The 14,860-nt window shown below is 32.4% G+C and overlaps 2 protein-coding genes across 3 annotated transcripts; both read left to right on the top strand.

Moving 5' to 3' along the window:
- Positions 1–608: 608 nt before the first annotated feature.
- LOC137390315 (5-hydroxytryptamine receptor 1F-like) lies at positions 609–5,115 on the top strand. The gene is made up of 2 exons (XM_068076646.1): positions 609–618; positions 3,289–5,115. The coding sequence occupies exons 1-2, from the start codon at positions 609–611 to the stop codon at positions 4,608–4,610; spliced, it is 1,332 nt and encodes a 443-aa protein (XP_067932747.1). The 3' UTR covers positions 4,611–5,115.
- Positions 5,116–10,354: 5,239 nt separating this feature from the next.
- Positions 10,355–14,588, top strand: LOC137391160 (5-hydroxytryptamine receptor 1F-like). 2 transcript variants are annotated; one of them, XM_068077533.1, is made up of 3 exons: positions 10,355–10,451; positions 11,511–11,599; positions 12,942–14,588. In XM_068077533.1, exons 2-3 carry the CDS (start codon positions 11,590–11,592, stop codon positions 14,261–14,263), a joined length of 1,332 nt encoding a protein of 443 aa, XP_067933634.1. In that variant the 5' UTR covers positions 10,355–10,451; positions 11,511–11,589; the 3' UTR covers positions 14,264–14,588. The 2 variants fall into 2 exon arrangements, with proteins under 2 accessions (XP_067933634.1, XP_067933632.1); XM_068077531.1 differs by lacking the exon at positions 11,511–11,599 and having other exon boundaries at positions 10,374–10,451.
- Positions 14,589–14,860: the final 272 nt, after the last annotated feature.

The following is a 14,860-nucleotide window of genomic DNA, read 5'->3' as shown; positions in this document are numbered from 1 at the left end:
TCTTTTTATGATGAATTTTAGCTATTTAGTTGAATTAAGTTTCAAGTTATTAAACAACTCCTAACATATCAGTTAATTTAGAATGGCATTTTCGTGAGTCGTCTTAATTATAAAACTGACTGCAGTCAAATTTTATGTAAATTAGTGATGCTCTCAGAACTTGTCTATTCTCAATAACAGTACTATATGGCATCTTACGCAGGTATTAGTATTCCTCTGTTTCTAGCACTTTTTCACTAATTACTACCGCTACTTTACTGATACTTTTAATATTACTACTACTACTGCTACCCATACTACTACTGATACTGTTAGTACTACTATCATGATCTCCACTAGTACTACTCTGACTCCTACCACCGCAGACTGATGCTACATTTACGAATACTGCTACTAATAGTTTAACTATCAATACTACTACAAATGCACAATATTTAAACATCACTTATTATTACCCCTACTGCTATTTTACCATTACCTCTTAGTTCTGATGCCTTAAAAAAATTTCACCGATCGTATGCTTTTGTAGAAGCTATTACTGAAACCAGAGCTAGAACCTAGATTCTCTACAGACAAACTGTATTCTCGTGGAAACAACCAAAGAAATCATGGGTGTCAGTGAGTGAAAAATTTTATTACAATTAACTGCTATTACACTATATGACTCAATTTGGTTATCAGGGTCGGTGGCCATTTTAAACTGCAACATTACCCTCTTTTAGGTTTATTGTGAACTTTAATTGCATTAGTTCAATATTAAGTGATAATCTTGTTGCTCATATGATGAAAGACTAGAAAAAAAACGTATCAGTGCAGTGATGATGTTGTAGCACAAAGTTGTTTTTACCGCAACATGCATTCTCATTTCAGAATGTTCTCTGAAAAACAAGATATCAAGAAAACATATTTCTTTTGACTACCAATTCTTTTTTATACTTGTAATGCTAATTATTGTTAAATCAAGTCATCATCAACATAAAAAAAATATCAAGTCACCATTTGTATAGTTTTAGACAGTAGAGGTAGAACGAGACACGAGAGGTCTCGAGTATCGACCTGTCTCGTCTCGTATCGGTCTCGTCTCGACTGAACTATTGCCAAACTCGAGACAGGAAATAGAACTAAAGCGCCTGCGCACGGTTGTTAAAACATGGCTTCTTGCGGTAGCAACAACTCCATATATTGTAATGGATTGCGGGCAACTGCCTTTAAAGTTATACCCGGTCTGTTACTACCTGTTGCTATTGATTATGTTGGCCACTGAGTCTAATCATGTAGTCCGGACAACGGCCCTGTTAATATATTTTAGTTCGGTTCTGTGTCCTTAAAACAGATACCGGGTCGTATCTAATTACTCTTCGGATAATCCAATTTAATAAATAAGACTTTTGCGGGTAAAATATCTGTATTTTATCGTATCGTGTCTAAACACCAACTGCCCTACATAAAATTCGGGCCTCTTTACGTATATACTACCAATCGCGCGTAAAACTTGCCCTGACACGGAGAAACAAACGAAAGGCCGTGTCGACCATAGTCCGTGTTCGGTTAACAATGACGTTTTGTTCGCTCAATATAAGAATATACATGTGCATGTATACAGTAATTAATATAATTTCATGAGTACAATTTAAATATAATTCACATACTACAGTTAATACACAAACAAAATTTAACATTAATGAAATGATAAGAATGAAAGTGTTATCAGGTGTTATTTTAGTTGCGGTATTTCTTTGTAGAGCGAAGGCTATCAGTTTCATTACACACATACCTGCCAACTCTCACGCATTGGGCGTGAGACTCACACAATCACCCCAAAGAAAAAATGAAAATGCGTGAGGTTTTTTGCCCCAATTTCCACAATTTTATACATACTATCATTGATACATCAATTGCCCCAAAACCAAATCTCACGCATTGCCCCACTCTTGGGTTGGCAGGTCTGATTACACATTACATTAAAAAGTAAGACCTATTCAATAGATGATAAAAATATACATTTACAAAGCAATATGTTTATAATAATTATGATCAATCAAGCTCAAAATTCTTAGAATATATAACTTCGGTATTTTAGAGCTGTTTGTGTCACTTTTGTTTACAAAAACTTTTAAATCGTTTACACCAGGTGAAAATTCAATCTAATAATAGTTTTATTAATTTTATATATACCAAGTAGCTAGTACTTGTGTAGTGAAATCATAACCAAATGCTCATTATTTTACTGTCTCGTGTCTTGAGTCTCGAATTTTTACAAGACAGTGTCTCGAGTCTCGTCTCGAACTTAAAAAACCTGTCTCGTTCCACCTCTATAATAGACAGGAATAATCATAGACAGGAATGTTTAATTCTAAAATAATTCTGCTCATTTTTAAACTACTTTGAAAATCATGTCTAAATTAATACAAATATTTTTAACAGGTTTTGCTTGTGGCTAAAAGGAAAACTTTAAACTTTTCATTTGAAAAGTTAGCAAAACCATCACTAGACAACATTTCCTTTATATTTAGAGAAGTAAAAACTTTAGAAAAAATTGTATATTTGTATTGTATGTATTTCAGCAATTCATGTTAATTGCTGAAATACAACCCGTGATTTTTTATCCTTCTTGACTAAAAATGTCACCATGTATACAGTATACTTATGTGTACTATATCTGTACAATACACTTTAGAAGTGTCATTTTCAAAACTGTGTCTGTATTATGATTTTATGAAGTGTTATTTGGTTGTGCTAATAAAAAGAAACTTATTTGAAAGAGCCGTTCTAAAGTATGTCTTAGATATCATCTAACTGTCTTTTTCGACCATTAGAGTTTTGTTTGAACAAACATGTGAATTGGTTTTTTAAAAAGTTAAAAAGTCAAAGTTTTGAACTAATCCTTGTACCAACAATCTTTCAAAGCTATCGATATTTTTAAGTTGAGGAAACAATACACCTCTGTACATGATTCACCCATCACTAAAACCCTAGAGACCTTATAAATTGCATGTAGATGAAGCTAAATTTGATAGACTGGAGTTGATGACTGGCAGCTGACCTTTGTTATCTAGGCATGTTTTAGAATTAGTTTTAATATACTTGAAAATATGGTTTTAATAAAAATGGTTCTAATACATTTGCCTTTTGTAATTGTAATCTTTGTGGTGACCAGCATTAATTCAACAAACAAAAATTAACGCTGACAGCAATAGGAGATAATACGTCACATCATTTCCACATCAGTTGAAAGATGTAAAATCTTTATTACTGATGAAATTGGTGAAATAGTTTCATTGTTTTTAGCTGCCAAAGGATATCGTCAGCTTGAATGGACACTTGCTAATGTTTCCTGTGATCCAAGACTGAGAAAGGAAATGTGCAATGGATTGCAACATATCTATGAAACTTCCAACAGGATCGAGAGAATCAACTTGCTTGATTTTAGTTCATCCGGATGGATATGGGCAGGGGCGCTCATCTATAGTCCCTTGTGCATCTTCGGTATCCTAGGCAACCTCCTAACAGTAATTCTTTTCTGCAAATATATGCAGAAAACAACTACATCAATTTTAATAATTGCCCTAGCAGTTGTCGACCTAGTTATATGCATGACAGCGATGCCAATAGCCATATACACGTTTGTTGGTGGAAATTCAGGCTCAAACCATCTTTGCAAACTCGAAAGATTTATGGTTTACTTTGCGATTCCTCTGTCATGTGGTATTTTGTTTTTAATAGCTTTGGACAGGTTTTTACTAATTATTTGCCTTAACAGGAAGCTAATAACTCCATTCAGAGCAAAGGCTTCCATCTTGTTTCTTCTTGTGCTATGTTTGGTAGCTGCCATTCCTCAAGCTCTTGGTTTTTCCACACGAACGGAAATGGATGTTCCACACTGTCATGAGTTTATCTGTGACTTTCACATCTGTCAACCAGATGATACTTATTTGTCGAACAACGTAGTGAAAAACTTACAAAAAAGTGTGATTTTGGCTTTTTTAATTATAGCATGCCTCATCACTATTTTTTACTCAATAATATTTACTAAAGTCTACAAAATGCACAAAAAAATGATAAATTATAAGCCATCGACAAAAAAATTAAAAGTGATAAACTCAACAGATACGACGAGCTCTAGTGACCTTGATCAAACTATAAGTAAAAGTGCAGCATCTTCAAAAAATAATAACTTTGATGAAATTTTAACTGAAGAGATTGCTTTGACAAATAGCGATGCTACGAGACCAACTTCACAGAGAATAAAAGAAAATAAAAAGAATCTCCCTCATTTAAAGACAGCAGTAACACTTTTTCTTGTGACTGCATCTTTCATCCTTGCTTATTCTCCAATGAGCATCATGATCGTATTCGATATTTGTGAAAAACGAAAAACCTACGATGGCTGCTTGAGAAATGAGTATCGGCAATTTTTATGGCAGTTTTATTACTTTAATCACGTAACAAATCCTATAATTTACTCATATTTAAACCCACAGTTCAAAAATGCTCTTCGAACATTTTATAAAAATTACTGCTGCATGAGTCGCCTGTTCTGTTGTCCAGAGAAATCGTCAAAAACAAGTGCAACAACTGCTATCACAACTCCGACAGTACTTTCTGCATAGACAAACAAATATGGTTCTGTTGGCATTCTAACTACTTGCTTGCAATAAGATCGTGTGATGTGATAGAACTATCACGTTATAATATGCTCATGAGGCCACGAAATCATATGAAGACATGCTCACTGTCATACTGCTGCTCTACTCATGTAGCCATGTGATCATAGGAAAGTGTTAAGTGACATGCAGTGATGTATTCATGAGACAATGTAATCGTGAACTCATGTGGTCACATAAAAATGTGGCTGCACGCCATAGCAATAGTAATATTATATACTAGTTTGCTGTTACATTAGTGCTTATGGTATAGGCTGGTTGCAGACTTAATTTCATGTGTTTATATTGTGATGGTTTGCTATACAGCTTTTATTTCTTATATCATAATTTATTTTTGCAATCAACTCTAATAAACACCAATTATTATATTTTTTTGTATTTCTCTTTTAAAAAGAAACATAAAAGTGTTAAGTTTTTGTCAAATGGGTAATTCTGTGTAAAGTATTGCTTGCATGCTTCATTGAGTACAATTCAATTCTTAGACAATTGCAATGGTTTTACTTAACTTACGGCTGCTACAAGCTACAGAACAAATTGCTTAAAAATGACATATTTTCCCTGCAGATGCTTGTCACTACTCAAACACTTGTCTTTGTAGAAAGGATACCTTTGTTCCAATAGCGAGTCATCTAATATTACGTAAACATAAATCAATTCAAATATAAAGGTGAAGAAGGTTTGAGCAGGTTCCTAATGATTTTTGATTTTTCACTCTCAAATACCTGCATGTAAAAGCAAATCACATTCGCACCACAACCAAACTAGGAGACCGAGGTTAATCTCCCCCTGTTGTATCATTACTGAAGGTGAATGCAAAAGATAGGCGTTCTATCAACTGCTCTGTAGCAGCAGTTTTCAAATCTGTATTGTACGTATAACAGTGATGATGCAATGACAGAGACATGTTGTATTACACAATTTTATTCACTCTTATTACAGTATGAACAAAATAGTAGGACCATTTGATCTATTGTCGGGTCTTCATTTAATATATGACTGGAGTTAGCACTTAATAGGTAACATCTATATTTGATACATGACTGGAGTTAACAGTTAACATCTAACTCTTATGACAGCTTTAGCACCTGTACACTTGAAGATAACACTGAAACAAACTATAAAGCTTCATTTTCTCATGAAAATTAATGTTATGTTGCACACTTCGCAGATACGAAATAACGAAAATATTATATATTAGATTAACTTTTACAAATTTGATTTGTATGACTATATTAATAAATCTGACTTTGTCATTGTGTGTGTCGGTCTGTTAGTCTGCACAAACACTATTAGTGGGTCTGTTAGTATACATGTTGTTATACTATATCACAGTATATTATGCTGTATTAAATTATAGTTTATTATGCTGTAATATCTTACATTTAATCACATTATACTCTAGTTTATGATTTTATCGTAAAACCTCTATTTGAACGCCACCTTTATTTGACCACCACTACAGAAGGGTTGAAAAATAGAGCGCCACCCTATAATTAAATGCTACCTCCATTTGGCGGCTACTGTAACATTCTTTGATCTTTATGAACCCATAATAGCAAGCAATCAGTAAAATATTATATCAACAATCAGCATCCAACTGGCCGAGCAAACGATGCAAATATTTTTGTTTCAAAAATGCTGTTTTTGTTTCCGCATGTATTATTAATATGGTTTGTTTTTGTCACTTGTTCTTGAATAAATATATTTGTAGCGTTTGGTAGATTATTATTACATAACTTATAAATTTTCAGATTTATAGCATATTGTTCGATGACATCATAGGTCTATAAAAATGTTTGATAACAAATAAATCATCATAAAATGTTACATGAGCCGAAGCCCTGAAAATTACAACAAATGCGTTACAGAATGAGAATGAACGCTCTTTCGGCAATTTTTGAGAAGACTGAGCATGTCCGAGTCGGACTCTTTATCAATATTATTACAGTTTACAGCATTATTATTACTGATAACATATCAATTATAACTCTCAGTAGTACTAATGCTCAATGAAAAATCATCTCAAGTCCATAGATCTAAAATTAGCAAAAATTCGGAGCTGCATTGCATTTTGCACGACTGGTCATTGCTAACAACAAATTGCAATACAAAATAAAAGTTTTTGCAAAGCAAAACTACGCTAAGAATGGGTCATTAAGATGGATTTTATTGGCTCAACACATGCAGATAATTGCTTTCTTTTGTGTAAGTACGGATACAATAAATAATTTGTTAACTACTCATTAATCAGAAACAATTTGTACGAAGCCTGCTAAAGCCGCATTATGAGACTCATGGTTATACGGAAAGGCTTTGCTGAGCCATACTATGACTATACTATGAGCCATACTATGCGTTTGTAAAGCTGAAGAACTGATACCTGAAACTGTAAGGCGACTGAGTGGCATTGTGGTCGACATGTATGTTATGATTATTTTATGTGGTCTATGACTGATGCCCCGGATTCGATTCTCGCCGGATGGAATATTTTTTCCTAACGCTGTTAGATTGGCTTCGGACAAACGGGTGAACATACTTTTTGATAGTATAGACTAGGAGAATGCCCAGCGTTGCCTAGGTAATAACAAAGTCTTTAGACAAAAAATTTATTTTTATTTAATATATATACAAAATTTACCATTCTAAGTTATAAACTTCATATTATGAGAAACGTGGTTTTGTGCTGTTCAAATGAATTAAGAGAAAAAATGAAACAACTATAAAAGTTTTCAAACTTTTTCAAACAACTGTAACTTTTAAATTTCATATCATGAAATAAGTGTTTTGTTGAAATAAATTAGGAAATATAAAACTGTAAAGGTGTTTAAATGTAAATGTGGAATCATTAGCAAGTAATAGCAAAATATACTCTGTTTTGCTACGATTACAATGAAAAATTATTTGGTATACAATTGCAATGTATTTGATTTTAGTTCGTTTCAGTGTTGGCATCATAAGGTGAAAATATCGTATAGACAAAATAGTGGTATAGAAACCTATAGTAATTATCTAATGCAACCACCTCTTGATGAAAATCATCAAAATCAACAGCATTAAAAGTAGTAACAAAACAATATGTTAACTTTAGTAACTATAATTACCTACAACATTGGTGCATTTCGTGATTACGATCTGTAAGATAATATAACATTATAATGTACTATGTGCAGAGTGCTTATCTTTAAGACAAATGTGTAACATAAACGCTGAATTTAACTTAAATGAGTTTAGTTTACTAAACACATACTGAAGAAAGTTTTAGTATGCATTTTAGTAAACTTGAAACTTTAAACAAAAATTTTATCACTTATCTGTTTGCGAATCAGTTTTTATCATAACAGATACCGCTGAAGTGACATAGCGGCAAAATAGCATATCGACATTTTTGTTGTTTCGTCGTAATCAGTACAACTATAACCAAATTTTAGTTTTGAGAAAAATCATTGTTGATATCTTATGTCGTAAACAAGTTCGCCCTAGAATGGTGAAGACGAGAAAGCATCGTGTTTTATAGAGTTGGGTGAAAAATATTTTATGACAGGGATATCATAGGTGCGATGAGCCATTGGCAAAATGTATCAATTAATACATCATTTAGCGTGTGCAATTGAGAAAAGGGTATACAGTATATGATAAAAGCAATAGAATTCTAAGGACTGTGTAGCTAAGTGGTCAAATATGTGGTTAGAAACTCACTGTTGCAATCTCTGTGAGTTCAAGTCCAGCACGAAGCGAGCTTTTCATTCTAAAATTTTAATAGTTATAACTTCACAGATATCTAGACAGACGATGACAAACATTCAGATATTTATATATAGATTGCTAAATGTAGTTATAAAAAAAACGCTTTACATCTAAAAGACGAAAATAAAAAATTGACACATTCAACAAATCACCATGCAGGCTAGAAGATCATTGTAGGTTAATCGCAAACTAAATTATAGCAGATTTTTCACATCTAGAAAGAGTAATGTTAAATTGCTCTGACCGGAGGAGAGTGCAAAACATAGGTGACATTATCTTCGCCAGTAAAAGGGTTAAATTTATCTTCCCAAATTTCCGGCGAACTATTCGAGAAATACAACGCCACCCTCTATTTGAATGTCACCTTTAATAAAATGCCACTATTGATGAAGGGTTGAAAAATCAAGCACCAGCTATTCGAGAATGAATAGCACTCAAATAGAGGTTTTACGGTATATCAAATTATATCATAATCTAGTGTATTATATTACAATGTATTATATTTTGATAGAATATACTAGGTTATGTTGTATTTTATTATGCTATATTTTACTTAATTATATTAACATCATTAAATTATATTATACCCTAGTTCACTATATTATCTCAAATTATATTATACTCTAGTTTTTAATATTATACTTTCTTAAAATATATTATTATATTTTAGTTTACTGTACAATATTTTATAAAATTAGACTATACTCTAGTTAATTATTGTATATTATATTGCCAAACATCATTATGTAATATTATATTTATATTTAATTATATTGTATAATATAATGCTTTCTTATGTTAGGCTATGGTGTATTATGAGTTCTATTAACTTATATAATATTTTATCATGCTATGTTGATGTATATTGGGTTATAATATCTTATATCATATTCTATTGTCTTATATTGTATTACAATTTGCATTACATAACAATATTAATGTCTCATGAAATACCCTTCAAATCTTGGTCATAGCTGTTTAAACTGATATTGCGATACATATTACTTCTTCCTACATGTAACCATATTTAAATGCTAGACTTCATGCATCAATATGTTGGTGTTTAACAGTATCAAGTTTATAAGCTTCAAGTGTATAAGTATGTAAGGAAATAATAGAATGTTCTTTATCAAGGAAACAGTGTAGCCATTATTACTGACTAGAGAAGTGAACAGCGGATAGAAGATACCATCACATTATGTAGATTTATCTAAAGATTAGAGTGAATCATCGGCAGCGAGCTGGTTTAAACTGGCAGCCATCAGTTGTTTGTATATCTGTAAATCTACAGAACCAACTACTAAGTAAAGTGGTCAGTATTTTGTAGACTTGGAGTCATTTTTGGTTTATAACTAGTTAACAAACTTTACTTATTCAATGAAATATTTATTGTTTGACTATTATTATTAATATGTAAATTTTTTAGTTTTTTCTGGTTTCTTGCAATGGGAAACTAAAAAACAGCTAAATATTATGCTGAATGTTTGGATTCTCTGTCTCACTCTAAACATAAAAAATAAAAAATTTACATAATGATTTTAATTATTTAAATATTTAGGTATGGATAAACTCCAATTGAGTTTGATAGTCAAACTCGAATTTAGGACTACCTTATCATACAAACATTTCAGTATATTTGACTCACCATTTGTAATAATCACTAATATATATCATGCAAGGCTTCACCAAACAATGCAGCTTTTGAAATCAGTGAATGCACTTAAACTCTACGCAGAAACCATATTCCTCAAAACATTTTTCTTTACTTCAAAAAAAAGTATTTTAAGCGATCAGCACAAAGTATTTTTGTAAATTTTGTTTGAGTTCGAAGATGATAAGTGTGATTCATTTCCAGCGCCTGAGGATGTGCCCTTGCTGCTGATTGGCTGTTTAGACTTCATCATCATATTTATTAGTAAATCAGAAAAGTTAGCTCCATTCGGTAGAGACACCCGATGCGAAAGGAATACTTGGTTGTGACTGTATCATTTCAGCTAGTAAATCTTTCAATGAGGATTTACATGCATCAGTATTATAGTTCAGGTAATTTCTTTTTCTGTAAAAGTCAAGTGGTTTTGCTGATTTTACACTTTTTTGATAAACATACTTAACGCATATCAAAAAAAGACTATCAGTAAAACTTTGTCTTAATGTCCTTTTAAAATGAATTTTAGCATTTTAGCTATTTGGTCGAATTGAATTTCAAGTTATTAGCCTGTGCAAGTGATGCCGAATCTTGATTCTGATGTTACAATTCAGAGGTTTTTGCTGCTTGACTGATGTCATATAGAGTAGGTTTTGAGTCAGCATATACATGTATCTGGTTGTCTCTTGAGTCATAATTGCTGCTGAACTCAAGTATTTATCTTTCTAATTTATATGATCTAGAAAACGTTAGGTAAACAATTATGGTTTTTTTAAAAAGCGTTTTTATCAATAAATAAAAAAATTTATTATTATAACCAATAAAAAGCAATTCCTAACATATCAGTTATTTCAGAATGGCATTTTCATGGGTCGTCTCAATTCTAAAACTGACTGCAGTCAAGTTTTATGTAAATTAGTGATGTTTTCAGGACTGGTCTATTCTCAATAACAGTGCTATGGCATCTTACACAGGTACAATTGTTCCTCTTCTTCTATATAACACTGCTATGACATCTTACACAGATACTATTATTCCTCTGTTTCTATATAACAGTGCTATGACATCTTACACAGGTACTATTATTCCTCTGTTTCTATATAACAGTGCTATATGGCATCTTACACAGGTACTATTATTCCTCTTCTTCTAGCAATTTTTCACTAATTACTACTGCTACTTTACTGATACTTTTAATATTACTACCACTACTGCTACCCCTACTACTACTACTGATACTGTTACTACTACTATCATGATCTCCACTAGTACTACCCTGACTCCTACCACCGCAGACTGATGCTACGTTTACGAATACTGCTACTAATATTATAACTATTAATACTACTACAAATGCACAATATTTAAACATCACTTATTATTACCCCTACTGCTTTTAACATTACCTCTTAGTATTGATGCCATAAAAACATTTCACCCCTCGTATTCTTTTGTAGAAGCTATTACTAAAACCAGAGCTAGGACCTAGATTCTCTACAGACAAACTGTATTTCCACGGTAACAACCAAAGAAATCATGACTCTCAGTGAGTAAATATCTCATTATATGACTCAACTTTGTTATCAGAGTTGGTGACCATTTCAAAATGCAATATTGCACTCCTTTAGGTTTGCTGTGAATTTCAATTGCATTAATTCAATATCAAGTGATAATCTTGTTGCTCATCGTATGATAAAAGACTGGAAGAACAACTTATCAGTGTAATGATGATGTTGTGCCACAATGTTGTTTATGCCACAACATGCACTCATATTTTAGTATGTTCTCTGAAAAGCAATGTATCGAGAAAACATATTCCTTTTGACTACTAATTTTTTGTTATGCTTTGAACGCTAACTATTGTTAAATCAAGTCATCATCAATATAAATAAAATTTTAAGTCACCATTAACATAGTTTTCAATTGTATTACTCAAGCTGCACCATCATCATCATAGACAGGAATGTTTAATTCTAAAATAATTTTGTTCATTTTCAAACTACTATGAAAATCATGTCTAGATGAATGCAACTATTTTTAACAGGTTTTGCTTGTGGCTAAAAGGAAAACTCTGTACTTGCCATTTTAAAAGCTAGAAAAACCATCACTAGACAACCAACATTTTTTTTATTTAGAGAAGATAAACTGTTTTTAAAAAATTGTATGTTTGTACTGGGTGTATTTCAGCAATTCATGTTAATTGCTGAATTACAACTCGTGATTTTTTATCTTTCTTGCCTAAAAATGTCACCATGTATACAGTATACTTATGTGTACTATATCTGTACAATACACTTTAGAAGTGTCATTTTCAAAAGTGCCTGTATTATGATTTTATGAAGTGTTATTTGGTTGCGCTAATAAAAAGCAGATTTCTTAAAAGAGCCATTCAGAAATATCTCTTTGTGATCATCTAACTCTCTTCTTCAGCCATTAGAGTTTTGTTTTAACAAACATTTGAACTGGTTTTAAATAAATGTTAGAAAGTCAAACTTTTCGAAGTTGTACTATTCCTTGTGCCAACAATATTTCAAAACTATCAATAGTTTTAAGTTGAGGAAACAATACACCTCCGTACATGATTCACCCATCACTAAAAGACTAGAGAGCTTATAAATTGTGTGTAGATGGAGATAAATTTGTTAGACTGGAGTTGATGACTGGCAGCTGACCATTGTCATCTAGACATGTTTTAGAATTAGTTTTAATACACTTTAATACACGTTTAATACTCTTTGTAGTTGTGATCTTTGTGGTGGCGAACATTAAATCAAAAAATTAAAGCTGATAGCAATAGGAGATAACGCGCCACATCATTTCTGCGTCAGTTGAAAGGTGTAAAATCTTTATTACTGATGAAATTGGTGAAACTGTTTCACTGTTTGTAGCTGCCAAAGAATATCGTCAGCTTGAATGGACACCTGCTAATGTATCCTGTGATGACAGCCTGAAAAAGCAAATGTGCGATGAACTGCAAAATGTCTATGAAACTACTAACAGGATTGAAAGAATCAGCTTGCTTGATTTTAGCTTATCCGGATGGATATGGGCAGGTGCGCTGCTCTATACTCCCTTATGCATCCTCGGGATCCTAGGCAACCTTCTAACACTAATTCTTTTTTGCAAATATATGCAGAAAACCACAACATCAATCTTAATAATTGCGCTAGCAATTGTCGACCTGGTTATATGTATGACAGCGATGCCAATAGCCATATACACACTTGTTGGTGGAAATTCAGGCTCAAACTATTTTTGCAAAATCGAAAGGTTTATGGTATACTTTGCAATTCCTCTGTCATGTGGTATTTTGTTTTTAATAGCTTTGGACAGGTTTTTGCTAATAATTTGCCTTAACAGAAATCTAATAACTCCATTCAGAGCAAAGGCTTCCATCTTGTTTCTTCTTGTGATATGTTTGGCAGCCGCGATTCCTCAAACTCTTGGTTTTTCCACACGAACAAAAATGGATGTTCCATACTGTCATGAGTTTTTCTGTGACTTTCGCATCTGTCAACCAGATGATACTTATTTGCCAAACAACGTAGTGAAAAATTTACAGAAAAGTGTAATTTTTGCTTTTTTAATTATAGCATGCCTTATCACTATTTTCTACTCAATGATATTTACTAAAGTCTACAAAATGCACAAAAAAATGATAAATTATAAGCCATCGACAAAAAAGTTAAAAGCAATAAACTCAACAGATACGACGAGCTCTAGTGACCTTGATCAAACTATAAGTAAAAGTGCAGCATCCCCAAAAAATAGTAACTTTGATGGAGTTTTAACTGAAGAGATTGCTTTGACAAACAGCGATGCTACGAGACCAACTTCACAGAGAATGAAAGAAAATAGAAAAAATCTCCCTCATTTGAAAACGGCAGTAACACTTTTTCTTGTGACTGCGTCTTTCATCCTTGCTTATTCTCCAATGAGCGTCATGATCGTATTCGATATTTGTGAAAAACGAAAAAAATACGATGGTTGCTTGAGAAATGATTATCGAAAATTTTTATGGCAGTTTTATTACCTTAATCACGTAACAAATCCTATAATTTACTCATATTTAAACCCACAGTTCAAAAATGCTCTTCGAACATTTTATAAAAAATACTGCTGCATGAGTCGCCTGTTCTGTTGTCCTGAGAAATCATCAGAAACGAGTGCAACTTCTGCAAGCACCACTACAACGGCACTTTCTGCATAGACAAACAAAAATGGTTTGGTTGATCTCCTAACTAATTTCTTGCGATGTGACGATGCAATCACATGATGACAGGAAAACTATCATGTGATAATGTGTTCATATAACCATGTCAACACTGAAAATTTTCACTGTCGTGTAGTGATGTATTCATGAGACAATGTAATCATGTACTCGTGTGGTCACATAGAAAAAAAATGTGGCTACGCACCGTTGAACTAGTAATATTACGTACCCAATTGCTGCTTATAACAATAGTACTTATGATAGAGGCTGGTTGCTGACTTGATTTCATGTTTACCTTGTGATAGTTTGCTTAACAGCCTTGATTTATTTCTTATCTCATAATAGCTTTTATGCATTTCACTCTAATAAACTGTAAGTATTATATTTTTTATTACTCTTCGAAATAAGAACATAATAAAAGTTGTTTTTGTCAAATTGGCAATGTGCCAATACTTTACTGTGTAAAGTATTGCTCGCTTGCTACATTGAATACTGTTCAATATTTACACAACCAAGTCGATTTTATCACAGCATCCCCTACTACAAGGTACAGCTTTGGTTCCTTAAAAATGAATAGCTTTTCCCTACAAATGT

Source organism: Watersipora subatra, chromosome 3 (genome assembly GCF_963576615.1).
Source record: "Watersipora subatra chromosome 3, tzWatSuba1.1, whole genome shotgun sequence".
Lineage (NCBI taxonomy): Eukaryota > Metazoa > Bryozoa > Gymnolaemata > Cheilostomatida > Watersiporidae > Watersipora > Watersipora subatra.
This window is presented reverse-complemented; position numbering and strand designations above follow the sequence as displayed.